At 38.0% G+C, this 19,471-nt stretch overlaps 1 protein-coding gene across 1 annotated transcript in view; it reads left to right on the forward strand.

Annotated features, from left to right (window-relative positions):
• ctnna2 (catenin (cadherin-associated protein), alpha 2) overlaps positions 1–19,471 on the forward strand; it is a 338,533-nt gene that overhangs the window by 91,605 nt on the left and 227,457 nt on the right. Inside the window, exon 7 of the mRNA XM_062427945.1 lies at positions 7,502–7,705. Coding sequence (XP_062283929.1) covers positions 7,502–7,705 — 204 coding nt within the window. The remainder of the gene's footprint in view (positions 1–7,501; positions 7,706–19,471) is intronic.

The following is a 19,471-nucleotide window of genomic DNA, read 5'->3' on the forward strand; positions in this document are numbered from 1 at the left end:
TTTAGCAGTAGTGCTCATAATTCTTCAGCGTTGGTCTAGAATGAGAGTGCAAAAGTAAAAAAGCCAATTTGTGTACTACAACTTCTTTTTATAGTATTATGCATATGATCATAGCATATGGGGCGGCTGTGGCTCAGGAGGTAGAGCGGTCGTCCTCCAATTGGAAGATTGGCGGTTCGATTCCCGGCTCCTCCAGTCTACATGTCGATGTGTCCTTGGGCAAGACACTTGCCCCTAATGCACTTAACCCCTAATTGCTCCCGTTGCTGTGCCAACGGTGTATGAATGCGAGTGAATGGTTAGCTTCCTCCTGATGAGCAGGTTGGCACCCTGCGTGGTAGCTGCCTGCCATCAGTGTATGAATGTGTGTGAATGGGGTGAATGGGGTGAATGAGTAATGTAAAGCGCTTTGAGTGGTCGAAAAGACTAGAAAGGTGCTACATAAGTACAGTCCATTTACCATCACAAGTGAACATGTGCCCACTTTTTTGAAATTATGATAGTTAAACCCTTATCCTTATACCCTTGAACCCTTATATTTTTGCTCCTTCGCTGTTTTGGCCTTTTCAAAGCTGTGTAGTTGCCTTTGACTCTGTGACAATTGAGGGCCAAACCCTAACCCCAAGTAAGGCACTCTTCATTAGGTTAATCAATCAGAGAGTGGGTTATGACTAATTCTGCTCCTGGGCCAGTGTGGGCAGAGCTTTGTCAAACAGAGTAATAGTCACAACCAAACAGCCCTTGAACCCTGGAATAGGGCCACCAGAGGCAATAAAGTGGTATGTTCAAGACTTTGCTCAACTTCCCTCTTAGACAATATACTTGTCATCAAATACTGTAAACTCCTTGAAGCCACAGATGACATAGGCTGGTGTGACATGTTCCCTGTCTCACTGGTTGATGCCCCAAAGTGGGGTCAAACTAATAACCTCACCCTTTGAGGGGCAAAAATGTTTCCTCTGGTCCTGATTCACTGTCAAAATCAAACGTTACATTCACATAGTATTACAGGCTTACAGCCTGGCCTAGAATGAAGGAAAAGAGAGAAAAACAAAAGCTTAACTCTTTCCTCAGCCTGCAGGTAAGATTTGTCTAACTGCTTTACACAAATGTCCTATCATAACCAACGTTTTCCAGACCATTTGGATATCTGAAAAATATTTTTTTAGAAACATAACCTTACTGTAAGTTAGGACATGACTTGACATAACTAACTAAAACTACTATTTTTTTTATCAGTATAATTGTATTTGGGTATATATCAGCATTAAGAAAAAGTAAAGAGTAAATCCAACTTCTCATCATGCTCATATGAATTTAGTCTTTACTTCAAGGAATTTGGAAATGCTTTAATATTTTGACATGCTGTTTTGAAAGGCTTCAAGCATTTTTTGCTACAATGTCAGCAAATTTGTTCTGCTGAATTATTCTCGAACAAGACATTGATCCCCCATTACTAGACACATTGCACAGAAGCTGACTTTGCTCTGTGAACTTCCTGAAGAGGGGGTAGAAGTGAGAAAAAATAATTTTGATGGCCATCAGTGAAATGGAGTTGTAGTTTTATAAATATATATACTGTATGAAAAGAGCATTTCTTAATTAATAATATGCTAAGAAAAAAGTAATGATGAGGAGCTGTAATGAAAGACAAGTTAGTGCCTGAACATAATAGGCATATAATGATGCCTGAAATTGTATAGACTACAATTTCATTATAAAAAAATATTTTTTACAACAGAGCAATTGATAATGAGGTTCCAAGACAAAGAAAAGTCTGAGACTTTGAGAGAGGACTGATCAGTCAAGTTTGTGAGCTTCTTGGAGGACGACTTCAGCCAATGCCAATTACCTTAAAAACCTCCCAGCCTTTGTCAACCAAGCATTTGCTCCTCTTTCTACTCTGCCTATTCCCAACTCCCATTGATAATTGCAACCTGACATCCTGCTTGAATAACAATCGAGTAGAGTCCTCAGGGAATGTTCTCAGTTTCCCTTCATGTTCTTTTTCGTCTTTGCATCTTTCCATGTTGAGATCCTCAGTGTATTGGGCTTTGTTCTGTTCCTTTTTGCCATCTTAAACCTCTAATTTCTGATGTAGATGTCAACAAAAGGATAGCCATTGCACAACATGTATCGTATGAAATGAGCAACAAGGGATTTTTTTCAAGTGGATCAACTTAACAGGGACTTCCCAATAGTATATTTTTCTTGCAGCATTTCTCTAAATTTTCATATAATACAAACATATTTTTATCCCATGAAAGTGTTTTGTTTTTCCCCAAAATGTTAATAAGAATATGACATCCAAATCTTACAATTAGCATAGTGTTGCATAATAATGATTTGGGATCTCATGCTACTTATCAAAGTAGTATTTACTTAAGATAAGATGATGATAGTTGTTGCCATTTAATAAGACACAACCATGAGCTCACTAGCTGATTAAATTATCTTTTATTATTTTGTTGTTTTGCAATGCATACACATTGATCACTTAATGTTACTAATTTCTTTAAAACATGTTTTCTAATATGATTACCACAATTTCTCTTTATATATATATATATATATATGAAAAATATGTACAGGGATTAAAGTTCTCCATTGCTACAACGTATTTCCGTCAATTGGACTGCCAAAAGGCCATGTATAAGATCAATGCAGATCCGATGAGAATTACAGAGGTATAATAATAATATTTAATGTGATACCCTACATTATTATCACAACAAACACAGAGAACAGACATGGGCGGTCCGTGAGTCAATTTCCAGATATCAATACATTGTTAAAATGGTGTTTGCAGCAAGCAGATCATTACTGCATCTAAATTACTGAGTGAAGTTGTGACAACTCCGCCCCCACTGAGACAGAGGAGAGGATCAGCTAACGTTAGCCTCTGCTGCTGTTTGCTGTCATCGTGCTGCTCTCCTCTGCTCTCAGAGAGTCTGTTCTGCTACTACTTTAGTCCGCCTCGCTGTTCTGTATAAAAGGTCTGGACACGGAATGGGGCAACAAAGTTGCTCTGCCAATAAGTGGCTACAGAGGTAGCAGCTACAGGACTCTGTTATTAACAGCTGTGGTCGAGCGAGGTAGAGAGTGAATGAAGTGAGGGAGCAGCGACAGTAGGACAGCCAGTAAATCAGATCAGTAAAATGTTTTTTTGGTTGTTTCAACAGCACAAATAAACTTCCACTCAACCCTGCAACTTAGCTTCAAACCTCTGAATCTGAAACGCTGGCGTGCTATTTAAAAGTACATGGCAGCAACATTATGCTGGTTTTAGTTGGTTCAGTCAATGTAAGAAAGTCTTTTTTATGGCTATGATGATGATCTCTTTATTATCTATCTCACGTAAAAAAACAGGAAGAGTAATTTAATTGAATTCACCCAAAAAAATACAAACAATTCAATTGTTATACAAGCTGTTTTTCTTTTTCCTGGTCAAATAGGGATTAGCAGAATTGTTTTAAAGGTTTGATTTTCCTTTCATATTTGGAATAATAAAATCACTGGCAAACAGAAGCAAAAAATTACCCGCTTTCTCATATTCTGAGACTGGATGCTGTCATCAACATCAGCAAGAGCGCAATAAAGATCAATAAAAAATAAAAAAAATCCTCTCCATGTCACTGCGACGGTCTGACAGACTGTTTGAGTTTTTATAATGTTAATAACTGTTTTCTGAAGCCCATAAGGTGCTAAAATAAAATACAAACCATTTCTGAACATTTATACCTCAGACCCCCACTGTGGTTATACAGACCGCAGTATGTTTTATTATTGCCTGTAAGCTTTTCCATTAGTGGCGGGGTGAAATACAATACCATCTTGTTCAGCAGAAGAAAAAACAGCTCTGAGCTCAGGGACTGCAAAAGGGTTTCTATGAAAACATAGATGGTGAACAGCTTATGACTTGACTGGGGGAAAAAAAAAAAGTCAGAAGATTTTTTTTATAAATATAAAATAAATAAAAATATGTAAGTGGACAAAACACAAGCAAATAAAGAAAACATCTTCACCAATTACACTACAGAAAGCTCAACCAAATACAGAACTCTGCTACAAAAACCAGAACACTGTTGTAACAAATTTCCATTGTGTTTTATGTGTCCTGCCACATTTCTGTATTTGGTTGTGTCAATGTCAATATACTGGGATTGCTCTGCATAACTATGCAACACCTGCATGAAACAAGTTCTATTAAGGTGATACATTACACATGAATTGTTGTTTTATGGTTGATTCATTCTATGTATAAGTACATTTTCAAGAACAGTTTTGAAACTGCATAATTGAAGGTCATGATTTTTTCAAGATCATTTACTTTTGGGAATCTTGCTGTCGCTCTGCGTGGGCCATCTCCTAGCAAAGATCAGGATGGAAAAAATGCAAAGATTGCTTCTCTTTTATATTGAGCCACTATCAAGTCTTTATCGTCTGCATTTCTCTTCCTTTCTATTTGTACCTCCTTCATTTATTATTTTAGCCCAAAACTCTCTATTCCTTCCCCATCTATTTTTTACTGCAGAATTGTGTTTTTACTACATGCACTTTCCTGCAAAGCTGTAGAGGAAAAGTAGGTTATGCTTGGTGGAGTCCTTGTCCTCTTTTACCTTGCATGTTATTAAGCATCATTTCACAGACTGTCTCCATGCCCCAGAATTACACTGGCTGAGGAGAGACCAAACATTGCACCTTTGCTCTAAACTATAACCCAACACTTGTGGTACTCGTCATGTATGCCAATGAGCCAAATCTTAACGCTGTTCCCCTCAGAGTTATTGTTGAATATTTAGTTGGTTACAGCTTGACACCGAAATGCAACTTTGGCTCAGCTGGGCAGTGTAGCTAAAAAGCTTTTTATTCAGCTGGTTCTGTTGAGTCTCAGGATGGAAATACTACATTTGAATTACTACTAGGTGAATGTTCCCCTGTTGATAGATGAAAAGGAGATATGATAAAACACTGTTTGTAATAAATTACAAGGCACATGTTGTTGTTCTGCTTCATGGATTTGTGTCTCTATTCACTGATCTATGGGTATTCCTATGTCTCCAAATTGAGCAAAACAAGATAAGGGAGCATTCAATTAAATGTCTATTCCCGTAGTATGCACATTGATTAAACCTGTAAGTCCAACTGTGCACTCTATAATACTCCACAAGTTAGAATCATATGTAGAGAACCAATATTATGAATATTATAATTATAAAAATATGTTATCTTCCACTACCTGTGTTTTGACCCTACTGATTAAAGTTTTACATGTATGCAGGGTTAACATAGAGGTAATGTGTTGAAAATGTGCACATTTACTGTGTTGTACTTTCTCACATGCCAGTTTAAAATCAAATGTAGCTGTTCACACACTATGTGTATTTTTAACAAACACAGTGTATGTCTTTGTCAATTCTGCCCAAACACAAGATGTGTTATACAAGTCTGCTTAATCTGTCAGTTACATGACAAAGAAAAACAAAAATGCAGTGTTGAATCATTGTATTAATACTTAGAAATGTTCTGTGATATTTTATGAAATTAAATGAATTGTCATGAACTAAGTTTTGTATATAAATAAAATATATAACAATCCATTGGCACACCATGGGGGCAAAATGGGTAATGCGTTAGGTTTCTTCGTTGTATGGTATATCCTGTTCCCCACATTTCATGTCTATATCTCTACTACCACTATCATAATGGAAATGCTGAAATAAAAAAAATAAAAAAACAAAAGCAAAAAACAAACAAACAGACACACATACACTTACTGAGCACTTTATTAGGAAAACCTGTGCAATCTAATGCAATTCACTACAATAGCTCTGCCATAAAGTCTACTTTTAAAAAGCTTAAGCAAAGCAAAATATTAGAAACACTTTTCAATATAGTGCACTGCAGTACACCCCCACCACCATTCACTACAACCTCAATAATAAATATGAATTAGAATTTGTGTAATCCCATACTGACTCAATGGTGTTGAGGTCAGGGCTCTGTGGGGGCCAGACCATCTGTTGTAGGACTCCTTGTTCTTGTTGCTGACGATAATTCTTTATGACTCTGACTGTATGTTTGGGGTCATTGTCAAGCTGCAGTTTAAATATGGGACGGATCATACACTTCCCTGCGGGTGTTGCATAATGGAAAAAACATCTAAACATCTGAAGTGGCTAAAACTTTTTGAACAGCAATAAACTTTTTTTTAAATATTTCGTTTTGCACGCTATGTTCTGATTTCCCAGGGATAGTTTTGTGAAAATTGTCACAATATAAGTTATGTAGAAGGGGAAACATGCCTGTGAAGAGAGACATGAAATAGCAGAGACAGAAAAGTTGTAGAGTTAACATTAAGGTCACCTTCTTTTGTTCATGCCTCTGGTTACTGTTTTAAACAGACAGCCCTGAAGTCAGCAGGAAGTAAATGTTTTATACTCAAATATATTTTGTATCACTTTATTATTATCTCCAAGTTAAGCAACCCAGTGTTCGACCTTGTTTATGCAACCATGGTTTTGCCTATTTTAGTCATGGTAGCTGATTGTTGTAGCAGTTCAGCCTCATTCAGCTTCTATCTTCTGTCTTTCATCTTACTAAATATATAAACAAACTGTAACGGATATGTGACTGCTGTTTGCCAGCGTATTAAACTCTGGAAGCATTTGATGTTCTTTGAGCAAATATGCCTCTATCATGAATTTACAGTATATGCACTTCTGAAACAGCTGTTCATATTTGTAATCATAATTAGTTGCAAGGAAAAAAAATAGTTGTGGGCTTTTGCATGAAAGATGCTTTTGAGTTTGACTTCTATTTTCTCCTTGAAGGGATTTATTACAAAACACTTTATCCCTTTTGGAGAGAGAAATGCTGCTTGAAATTTCTCACTCAGTATTTCAAAGCTCTTTTGTTAGCAAAGGTCTAAGAAGGCTGCAAACCATAATAGTATTTGATATTATGTTGGATTTTTTTTAATGCATGTAATCATTTGGTGTACATGTGTATCAAAATAATGTCTTTTTTCCATGTTCTGTAAACCTACAATTAGAATGAAATATGGCACTCGTAATTGGAGAGTGCAGAACGAGGCCCATTGTCATATTTATTTGATACAGTGTACTTCCCTAATTAGTGTTTAACTAATATAATTAAATAATTACAATATTTGTTTAGCAATGTTCTGTCAGGTTTTGTTTACTGTATATGGTCAGTTGGTATTTACTTTCAGAAATTATACCCTGTCCTCCGTCAGAAATATACTTAAATTCATGTGATCACTAATCAAACTGTTTCGTCAATATTTATAATGAATTCATGTTCACATGATGAAAACAAAAGTACAAAGTGTAGTCTTCATAATAGACATTTAAACATAGTCTGTGGTACCATTTGACTTTACAGCTTCTGTTTTGGACAGCTTTCCTCAATCTTCCACTGGTCATCGGTTCGGCCTGTGATATTGTCGTGATCTTATTTTTGTCTTTTTGCCTTACAGAACAAGATCATCCTGGACCCTTTGACATTCAGTGAGGCACGTTTCCGGCCCTCTCTGGAGGAGCGCTTGGAAAGCATCATCAGTGGCGCTGCACTAATGGCTGACTCTTCGTGCACACGTGACGACCGCCGAGAACGCATTGTGGCTGAGTGCAATGCTGTTCGTCAGGCCCTCCAAGACTTGTTGAGCGAGTACATGAACAATGTGAGTTCCCTCGTTGATATTTATGATATCCGTTACCTAGTTAAAACTGCACACATGCTGATTTGTACCTTCTTGAACACACACATAGAAAAGAGATACACATGCTGCTCATTTCACTATTCTACTTAAATCTTGACTGTCTGTAAACACTAAGCACTCCAGGAGCGCGATTGACAAGTTGTCGCCACAGTTAGCACTAGGGTCAGCTACACCCTTTTGTCCAAATATGGTCACGTCTGACTCTAAAAACCCAAGATGGCGACAGTCAAAATGCTGAACAGGAGCCCACAAACCAATAGGTGCCGTCTCAGTGGCTATGTTTATTATTGGTCAGCACATTTGATAGTCACTTTTTTAATTTCTCTTTTTGTGGGATGGCAGAACTGAACAGCTCTCTCCAGTCTTTCAATGAATATTTCCTCTTCTAATAAGTTTACCTCCTATCAAAATGTGTGTTACGTTGTGTCTACACAAGAAACTTCACATGAACAGCAGCTAATCTGTTCCTGTGCCTACACAAAATGTGGCACAGTGCTTAGTGCAGCCCAAAGCTCAAAACTCAATACACAAGCACTTTTGCTAGAGGGAAACCCAAACCACTATATGACCTGTCTAGACAGATGTAGTGATTTAAAGTGTGTATCTGTCCCAAATGTGCAAACGTGGATGCAGATTAAACAGTGCAAGATGAGGTCTTGGTATTTTGGTGAAAATTAACTTTTCAACTTGCTGAGCATAGATGTCCATGGACCAGGTCTTTTTCAGCTTGATATACTCTGTTGATCATTTGATGATCACATCATTTAATGCAAATTAACTGCTTTGCAGAAATGTAAAACAACTACAGTATAGAATAGTGTTGAATACATACAGTATATAATCACCCTTTTGATGATTTTCATGGAAACATATTAGAATTTAATGAAATTCAACATTATTAATCACTGAAGCAAAACAAACTATAGGCAACCAAAAACAAGAAAACATCAAAGTCACTGATAGAAACAAAAAGGTGAGAAACTGGCCAAGACGGTCATCACACACGGCTACTTCACCCAACCCATATGTGCATATTGTAGCTGTGTTTACATGAGCGAAAGTACCAGGTGGTTTTAGATGCACTGTTGACCTGACATGACTTAGTTCTTTATGCTGGTCTTGATATTGTGCCATTAAACTGGAGCCCATCATATTTCTGAAATGTTTAGTGTCAAATCTGTTATATGTCTGACCTACTTTTATCATCTGAAAAGCAAGTGTGCTTCATGTTCTAGACTCATTCCTGCATTTTCTGCAGAAACATGTGCAAACATTTTGCTGGACAGTCATTTAGTTCAGTGTTAATAGTATAAACAGTGTACTATGTGCAAATGTGCAAATAATAATCATACAAAAGGTGCATTAATGTAAGGTGGCAATAGATGTGGTGGGATTACAGATGTGCAGGTAATAAGATTTTTATGTCAATGGGTGGGATAAGAATCTTTGATCCCAGGGACTTGTTGATAAAGCCAGCTGCAGTCAGAAAGAAGCTGGTTTTTGGTTTTGGTCACTGCCGCATTTTGACTCACAATTATTACTTTATAAACAAAATCATTCATCTTTGCTGTATTGTTTTGGCTGCAAGAGAAAGGCCAAAACCTCACAGAGACAAAACATACCTGTATAGATTAGAAAGCTAGTTAGAAGGCTGACCTTTTAATTGTTATTATAATCATAGTAACATTATCAGTATCTTGGCATTTGTTCCTATAATCACTTAGTGAGACAGCCCAATAGGAGACCGCTTTTTGCAGGATTGGTAGGATCTACCTAGAAAATCAATAAACACACATAAAAGGGATTTTGGTTCAAAGAAGAGACTGTTGCAACTTTGCGATGTACATCAAATGTAATATAGTTCCTCCATCAAAAAAAGTGCAGCCATCCTTACTGTAGCTCAGAGAATGGTGTTAAATCTTTCCGCTTTTACTTACTCTTGAAAAAAAGTTTAATCATGTGCGTGTTTATGCACACTCAGATGCCCTTTCCCCCTCTTAAGTCACGGCAGCTTTTTGCTAAAGTAATTGTGCCTTGGTTCATTAGGCCCATGAGTTGTGTTTTAGAGGCTACAGCTGGGAGATTGTTGACAGCCCCTGGCTGTCCTAGCAAGGAACACAGAGTAAATCACAGAGACACAAAGAACAAAATGCTTCTACTTCTCAGCTCAGCATCCCCTTTGAGGGTAAATCAAAAACCAAGAGTGGATATGGAGGATATCATTACCAAGCCTGGTCATGAAGTGTATTGTTTAATAAATAATGCAAATGCTTAAAATAGCTATAAATCTGTAAATACATCAACTGAGGCTTGGTTGAATCTAACCTCTCTCTGAGAAACAATAATTGCCACTACTTCTGCCCTTTACTTTAGCATAAGTTAAATATTTTTAGACAGTGATGCCTTTGATCAGTGGAGAGTACAAAAGGAATGCATCATTTCCTTTTCTTTTAAATAAATGTATATTTATTTACTTAATTATTAAGGCATCTGCCCCTTAGGCATTTTAGACCTCTTCACACAATCTGTGTATCAGGGATGACTTACAGTCTTTTGCTTTATGTAGTTTTACTTCAGGTCCAGGCAAAATATAAAAAACGTGGTTCAAATGGCAGTTGTAAGGGTTTAGGCACTATGAATAATCTCATTACTGCAGTGCCACACACAGTGTAACATTCAAACTTTCTGCTGGCAATTTTGAGCTGTCAGACGTAACCTAAAACTGATTGCTAATATAAATCACTCAGATAAATGTCTCTGGATAACATTTGATCACTGTTGTCTACACTTGTGCAAGAGATTAATAAGTTATTACTAATTGTAGTCTTAATAATAGTAATGTGCACACCAGTGTTTCCCATAGGTTGAGCATTTACTTGTGGTGGTGGGTGGCACAGTGTGTGACAGTCGAGTTCAGTAATAAACTAGTCAAACAAAGGTTTAAGAATAGCTCTGTTTATTGCAAATGAGTACTACTCAAAATTAACATATTATAATGCATAACTATTTAAAAATAAATGTCTATTTACATAATAAAACACATTTCACGTTTTTAAAATATCTTCAAGAGATTAAAACTATTGAACTGTGCTTTTAGTCCAGAGTCTCCATAGCTTTTTAACGTTTGCCAATTTTTACAGTTAGCATTCTCTGTTGGAACATTTAATTGTTCGTAAAAAATAACATTATATATAATTATATACTTGACCCCAAGTATTGTCACATTTTTAAAAAAACATTGAATTGATTCAGCTACTTCGACTTACCACTACTTTCTGCTTCCTTATGGAGGCACTGAACACACTAATTATGGTCAGATGTAATGTAATTATAATACACAACGAATAACTAATGTAAGCTACTGTCAGACTCTCCATGTCCAAGCTATAAATGCAGAGTCCACTGGAGCTTTGACAGTCACTATAAGCACATTCGTGGCCCTTTTGTAAAAGTTTCTGTGTGATAACTGTGTTGTAGCTGAGCAAGTGGCTCTATTACAAGAGGCTCTCTGGTGTGTTTAGCTTGGGGGTAGTGTCAGCATGTAGCCATAGTCCTGCTGTTTATTATGTTAATGTTTAGCCTACCATACTCACTCGGAAACCCTGAATATCTTGTTACGCTCTGAATATAGCAGTTAGTTATTGGCGGGTTGTGTGTTGTGTTTACTGCCACATAAAAATAATAAATATTTGGGTTATTAGCACAACATCGCCTCTGTTGTCTCTTATCAAACCTGCTAACTCTACCAGAAACTATGTGAGAGTCAAAAACTGAGGCTACAGTTAGCAGTGTTGTGATATTTATACTTGGCGGCATTTCTTAAGGCTAAAGGTCCACTCGTCTGTGTGCAAAAAATGAGATAATTGAACGTATTGATGCAATTTGACTTTTATCTACCTGGGCAGGCTGCCGAAGAAGAGCTTATGTATGGGAAACACTGCACACTATGCATTCCATGCTTAGTAGTAGTAGCGGAATGTGCAAAGATTGAATGATGTTTTAAGAGACATATGTTTGTCTTCTTTCCCCTGTGTTGTTGTAAACATCATTTCTCTAGCAGTGGAGTGGACAGCAGCCTCTCTGCTGCACCATTAGCTCCAGTGAAAGCCATCATGGTCCAAGAAGCTTAGCTTTTGCAGAATTTTTTTAAATGGGTTAATTCTGCAATTTAATTTGTTAGTGCTCGAGATCACTGCTCTGCTCTGCTAAGATTGATCTCTGGTCAATGGCGTAGAGAGTATTCAAAATATGTTTGTCTTGCTTGCCTTTTTTGAAGACAAACCACAAGATAAGTCTAGTTTTCACACGCTGTAGACTGCCCGGGTGCTGCACTACCCTTGCAGTTGGTTTCTGCCCTTTTTGTTCGGTCAACATAACGTTATTAACTATCAACTAGAAAATCAATTTTTGACATTTGTGAATTGATTCAGAATTGTAGTATATAAAAATTGCAAGTCTTGATTTTAGTTTCCCACACAATCTGCATTGTAATTGAAATCACTGTTTACCAACGTAACAATCAGCATTCGAAGGCATAATCCCCAAGCTGAATATTACCAGCCGCCACTCTGACAAAGTTGACCCTGGCTGTACAGTAAAACACCTTTTGTCCAAAGTTTACTCAAGTAATGTAAACATTCAGTTGCCTTTATGTTTCTTCCTCTTTCTTCATTCAGTCACACACCCCTGCCCCCTACCAACACACACATTTTTATAGGAAGCTTGAACCACAGCACAAGGTTAATCAATGTGGTAGCTGGCAATAAATTAGGTTCAAGTGACAGGAGAATGTCCATACCTGTCTCAGCTGCCGGTGATCTGTGATTGGTGACAGCAGACCCGGCTCCCTGGCTGGTGCTGAATCATCAGGAGCAGCTGATTTAGTTACGGCAGCTACGACAGGGCCAATCTATCAATTGATCTGAAGAGTAATGCATTACCAGCTTTGGTCAAGGGAGCCTGGGCAGAATATAGCCATAGTCCGAAACCACGGCAGGTGAAGAGGGGCAACCCAGCAGGACTGCGAGCAGCACAGAGAAGGATTTAGGGAGTGTGATAGCAAGCACACTAATCTCACCGTTAGCTGGATGAGGCACATAAAACTAAACAGGGATTGTGAGGTAGGATGATCATTAGGGAGGGACTGATGGCTTTCTTGATCACACAGCTCATCTGGGACTTGCCACGTAGAACGATCAATCAACAATTGGGGTGACTGATCGTATACTGTAAAATTTGTGTGTTTCTATGTGCTTTCGCTTTTTACCATGAGATCATATCTTTCTTATCACACACTTGTCTTAAGTGTGAGAATGAGAGTGTTGGGACAAAGACTGAAAGGGAGGCATAGTGAGACCAGACAAAGCTGCTGAACTCTGACCATTGACAGGTGCAGGGAAGGAAAGGTGTGGGCTTTGATCAATAGTGAGCTCCTGGGCTGACGGTCATTATATACTTAAAAATAAGTGCTGTTTGGACAATCTGGAAGCAGTGAAAAGCCCTTTTCAAACGGTCAGATATGGTTAGGCCTCATGTATTTATTTATTTATGACATAACAAAACTGACAATCTAACAACTGTGATCACTTTCTTACTTATACCACAGTTTGTGTTTGGTGATGACTCGTGCTTAAGAACGTTTTGGAGAAAACAAAGTATTGATGAACACCTAAAGGTTTTTTTTTTTTTTTTGGGGGGGGGATTTTGGCATAAATTCTGCAAGATAAAGATAAATGCATGTCATAAATGAGGCCCTCTTCCTATCTGTGAACATCTTGTATAGTCTCAGATGGGAAGCATCAGTCTGGCCAGATAAACCACACATAGCCAACAGTTGCCCACACTGTCTCTTCTTATTGTATAGAAGCCTCCACAAAATAATTTAGTCTAACTCAACCTGGCATTGCCAAAGCACTACCACAAAACACAGAGCAGGCCTGCTATTGCTTGGTAGAGTATTCTTCTGTTTATAGTGCAACATGATCTCAGTGTCACTGCAGTCCTAATGTGAAGAAGAGAGCAAAACAAAGCAGACCTGATCAATAGACAGAGCAAATGCGAGTAGACTCACAGAGGAGTGCTACTGTATGGATGCAGGTTTCAAAAATGAGGTGGTCTTTGGATCCAAGGACAAACAGCTTCATGAGACCAAAAAAACAAAAGAAAAAAGAGAGAGATTTGACTTGTACTTTGCTTTGTGTAGTAGTTGTAACCAACAACTACTAAAGCACACAGCTTTGCAAAAATTAAAAATCCTTTAATAAATGGGCTTAGCACCTACGCGTTTCAACTCACAGTCCTTCAGGACCAGAAAAAGACATGAATTGAAACGGGTAGGCACTAAGCCCATTTATTAAAGGATTTTTAATTTTTGCAAAGCTGTGTGCCTTGGTATTTTTTGGTTACGACTTATTGATCACAATGCAAAGTACAAGTCTAATCTCTTTCTCTTTTTATTTTTGGTCTCAAGACCAGATCAATACTTTTTTTGTCCCTTTGCTCCTGTGATGTGTTCCACTGTCTATCACCGTAGGCCGACTGAAGGGCACAGCTGTAACAGATGCAAGGATGCTGAATTTACCTTGACAAGGTTTTCTAAGGCTAATTGGGTGTGTGGGGGGCATCAAGAATGATAGCACTGATAAGTTTTGTCTCAGGAGGATAGGTATAGGGTCACGATATTCAATCCATGGCTTTTATCTTTGGGGTTTAGCTGTAGCTCGTGTCATTCCGAAAGTGATAGGTTCAATCATGTAATTTGGGCTAGAATGAGTTAATAGTAAGCATGGCATTAGCCTCAAATTACTAGCATAACAATGTATCCAGAGTATAACTCAAAACAACACTCAGAAGATACAGTCACACATTTGTTGTGACACATGGAGGATGTAGAGATAATGCTTGATCAAGTCAGTTGTCTAGTTTCTTTGCCACTGTGCCATTCTAACAAAATGATGAATGTAAACAGTGTCAGAGTGAACACTGTAGGGAACTGTGCCACTTTTCCATCTGTTTTTTTTTCTCTCTCTCCAACAACCCTGCCCAGCTCATTACACAACCCGTCAGTTCTGATTTTTTTCATGTTCTCATTGGTTTCCGAAAATTCAGCCAATCTGACGTTCATGTCTTGGATAAAGCTCTTGTCACTCAATAAAAATGAACACATAACCTCACCTCAATAGTCAAATGCCCGATTAGTTGTAAGCTGACACACACACAGTAAAAGAAGGAAAAGGGTGTATTTTTAGTAGTCATCTGTTTCTTTCTCAAGTGTATTCATTTATTTCTTGAGCATGTACTCAATATCTACAATTTTCTTGTTGTGGTTGTGTTCCGCTTCATTTCCCAGCATTCATAATCCCTTTACGTTGGATAACTGCACAGTAACTAAATGACTAAGAGGGTCTTTTCATCAGATGTGTGATGCAGGTATATAGCATACATATGTTGATTTACAATCAAGCAGCAGATGTTTCCCATACATGAGATGTCTCTATATATCATTTCACTTGGCAATAGTTCGCAAAAGTTGTTCTCTAGAATTGTTATCCTGCTTATTACTTTTTTGTTTTTGACACATTGATATTTGCAGGTTGAACCATGTGTTACTTGCATTGTTGGTCTAAACTCTTGCAGCAGTGGGCTTTTAGCAATCGAATATGAAAGTTTGCAACAAATATACAAATATGAAATGAAATTCCAGATAATAAAGTGTAATAATAAATCTGACTTAATCTTTTGTGCCAGCCTGGACCTCACATTACAATGAAAATGGTATACATGATAAATCTTGTTCTGAAGAAAATAGGTTCTCCCTGAGCTACTCTAAATATGCTTTTCTCAGCATCAAATTATTCTTTTTAATTTAATGAAATGATGATTTACTGAATTTATGTTATGTGAACTTTAAAGACCTGCAGCACACAGGTATTATATATATATTTGATATTATATCAAAAAGGCTGTTATTACAAACCTACATCACAGCAGGATTGTGGTATAACCAATACAAACATCACACTAATGGAGGTGTGCATAAATGAGCATCCACTTGTGCTGTGGAAGGAGAGAAACCACTAATACCTGGAGCTTTAATGTTGACCTGCCATTATCTGTGCGTGCCTACTACTTGGGTGCCTGCTGTTTTTCTGTGTCCCTGTCACTTTTTCATTTGCTTGAAGTGCCGCTCTCTCTCTCTCTCTCTCTCTCTCTCTCTCTCTCTCTCTCTCTCTCTCTCTCTCTCTCTCTCTCTCTCTCTCTCTCTCTCTCTCTCTCTCTCTCTCTCTCTCTCTCTCTCTCTCTCTCTCTCTCTCTCTCTCTCTCCTTCTCTCTCTCCCTCTCCCTCTTCCATGTTTTCTCTCTCACATCCACAACTTCTCCTCCTTTTTATTTCCAGTCAGGTACTTGGTTACATGAGTGCTGTTTAAATGCAAATAACATTGAACGAAATATGCATCAATAATTTCTGTTTCCCTTCATTTGGCATCAGCCACGCTAGTACTCACAGGTTTTACTTGTTATTCTAAGAGAGGCACATTGTTTCCTTGTGACAGCCAGCCACATGATAGCAATTTGGCCCCTGCTTACATCCAAGTTAGTCAAAATCTTCCTTTAATGATCAGTGTAAATTTGCAGTACCTCCTCACTTTTTTTTTTTTGTTATCCCCTTGTTTAGTTCTCTCTTTTTACCAATTGTCCTCACATCATGGTCCCTCCAGACTCAGCACTTACACTCCGTTAAATGTCCCAGGCACAGCAATAAATCTTTGGTTCCCCACAGCGTCCTGTGCCGTCCCTCCCATCTGTCAACACCTAATGCACCACATGACAAGCTGCAATCCACTGTGCACCAACAAACCACTCACTTTGAACAACTTAGCTTTCTCAGCCATTGAAGGCTGGCTCAGCGACATAGCCACTGAAGGGGATTGACCAGAAGGCCCAGGTAAAAACTGTAAGTCTATTTAAGGCCCTTCGGAGACTAAGATGACTCCTTTATTCCCACCACTTCAGTCTGAGAGCGAGTTAGAGACAGCTGAAGCAACTGACCCACAGTGAATGTCCTCTACTGAGATAGCAAGGCCACCTGCCTGAGGAAGGACCAAAGCTCAAAGAGATTCCCTGCTGCGAAACATTCAATAAACAGTGCATCATATTTTGGATCCATTTATCTGTAACATTGCTGAGCCCCAGTCCCATTAATGCATGTGTGTAAATGGGATTGCATTATTTGTAAGCATTTTTTAATGTCTTTGAACAAAGTAACAGCAGCATCATTCTAATTATGTAACAACACATTAACCAACAGCTCAAACTTACCACGAAGTTGAAGCAGTTCCTCTCTGACACAGTCAAAAACTAAACACAGGCTACACAGATAGGATGCCTGTTATGTTAAATTACATTGCGCTTTATCTACCAAAGACAAATAGTATTGTCCAGGGCATGAGCAGCCTCTGTACAATCCTTGACAAACACAATTTAAGTTTGGTTCCAGTCCACTGAATTTCATAATTCCATGATATTATTGATAATTTGCTATCCATACTACTGTCATGCAGTAAGATTTTTAGTTCTTGTAAGTATTTTTTTTGTCTATTTCTCAAAGTTTGTGTCACTGTTTTGATGATTTATAATCATTCTTGCTTCCAGTAAATTGTATAACATTCCTACTATTTTACTAAGCAAGTTGACTTGTATAGCACTAAGGTAATTCAATTTCTTATGCTTTACATAATATATAAAAAGGTATAAACTGAGGTTCACTACAGATCTTTCCGCTTTTTAGATAACAACTCACATGATCCCTCCATTTTCTCAAAATTATTTGAGTTTTTATTAAAAACACTTTTGTCAATGATGACTCAGTGGTATTGATTTCAGAGTCAGTGCTGGCCATTTTACTAAAACTAGAATATGTTTTCATATTCCCAATACCCTTTTAAGATGATGCTTTTTGAGAAGGTGCAATTATCCTGTTGGGAATACTTGTATTAAAAATGCAACTCCATGAAAGGATAAGCAAAAATGCTTTGATATGCTGTCAGTTGTTGGTAATACATGGTCTTACGTTTGCCATAAAAAGGCAGGTAGTAATTCTGCTATTCAATCTGTTCCTTAAGAGGCAAGATAATGAGAGAGAGAGGAATACAGAAAACGAGATTGAATGAGGAAGGATTGACAGAGAGAGAACATGGGAGAGAAACCATCGCCATGTTCGTGGTGCTCAAATACTTTGGCTTTTTTGACCAACTTTGCAAAGGTTGCTCTTAAATGATTGTTTTCTGAAAATTTTACTTTCAAAAAATCAGTCTTATTATGAAAAGAGACTGCGATAAGTGGATGAAAACCTGGCTCAGTTTAATCAGGACATCTAGAAAAGCCTTCAATGTCTGTCATTCTATTGTGATGAATATGTCTCAACTGACGTGTAGGAACTGACATGGACTACCACTGCTACAACCCATCAGCTTCAATTTGACAGGCTACAGAAACACTTATGTGCTTCATGTTGTTTTTTGCATATATATGTGGCATGTCTTTTTACCTCAAATAAGCCTGGTTGACGTGCCTCTGATGTCTGTCATTGAGGTATTTATATGAACATACTTGCCATAGACTTGCCATATATAGGTAATTAATTTTTAGTTCTTTTTCACAACATGTACCTCATGTCAACTATGTGAACAGTGTGAGCAGTGCTGTACCAGGAGCAACTGTTATCAGTGCCTGTGAAGCTAGCAAGGTCTGAGTTTTTCTTCTTACTTTATATAACAGGAATGGCAGGATAACACCTTCTACTTACCTTGATGATGGATCAGGTTTGAGTTTGCCCAAACTACAATAAGTGCTTATCGCCTGCAGCATGTAATCTAACTAGGCAATTTTTGTTTTCCTTCCAATATTAAAATCAGATTTTCTCTTTGTCTTTCTTTACTGGCTTCACAAGTCTTCCAGTGGTTCACCAGTTAAAGACTCTTAATGTCGAGCAGCTGCATAAAGTATTGGCTTTGTATGAGTGGCACCTTAACAGCAGCAGACATCATTACAGCTCTGATGGATAGCACTGCAAACACTGCTGCCTGATTGTTGATGGAGATTAGTGGGTACTTGGTTGTTATTAGTGGGTGGTCTGTCCACTAATTTCTATGTTAGGAGAAATACAAAGAAGCAATGCTAATTACTTCAATAAAGCAGTTTTTTTCATTGCAGCTGGTTCATTTGCAGTTGACCACTCTGTCTGATTAGTGCTGGTAAGGTCTATGCTGATGATACACCTATGCTGGGGTCACACAATACAATGTCTCTAAAGAACAGGTCTGACAATAAAAACGAGGCATGTTGAACATGCATAGGGTTCAGAGTTTAGTATAAAGTTTAAGGTTAGGGTTCATTTTTGCCCTTAAGTCAAATTAAATTGGCACTTTAACTAGACAGAGGGGCTCTTTGGCCAATCAGAGGGTATGCCTTGGCTTACCAGAAGTGCACTTGAGGTACACCTGAGCCAATCAGTTTGGGAGTTGAGGGAAGCTTGGGTTGTCATGGGGGCAGTTGGGCTGACCACAAGGGCACTTGAGGCTCTACAGTCAACCAGGCCAACACTTGGGCTGACAAGAGTGGCCCTTGGGCTTACCATGAGGAACTGATGTGTCATTTCACCAAAGAAAGAACCATTCAAGAGTACAGCTATATCCCAGTTGAATAGAGTAGACTAATATGTTTCAGCCC

The sequence above is a fragment of the Scomber scombrus genome, chromosome 2, assembly GCF_963691925.1.
Source record: "Scomber scombrus chromosome 2, fScoSco1.1, whole genome shotgun sequence".
NCBI lineage: Eukaryota > Metazoa > Chordata > Actinopteri > Scombriformes > Scombridae > Scomber > Scomber scombrus.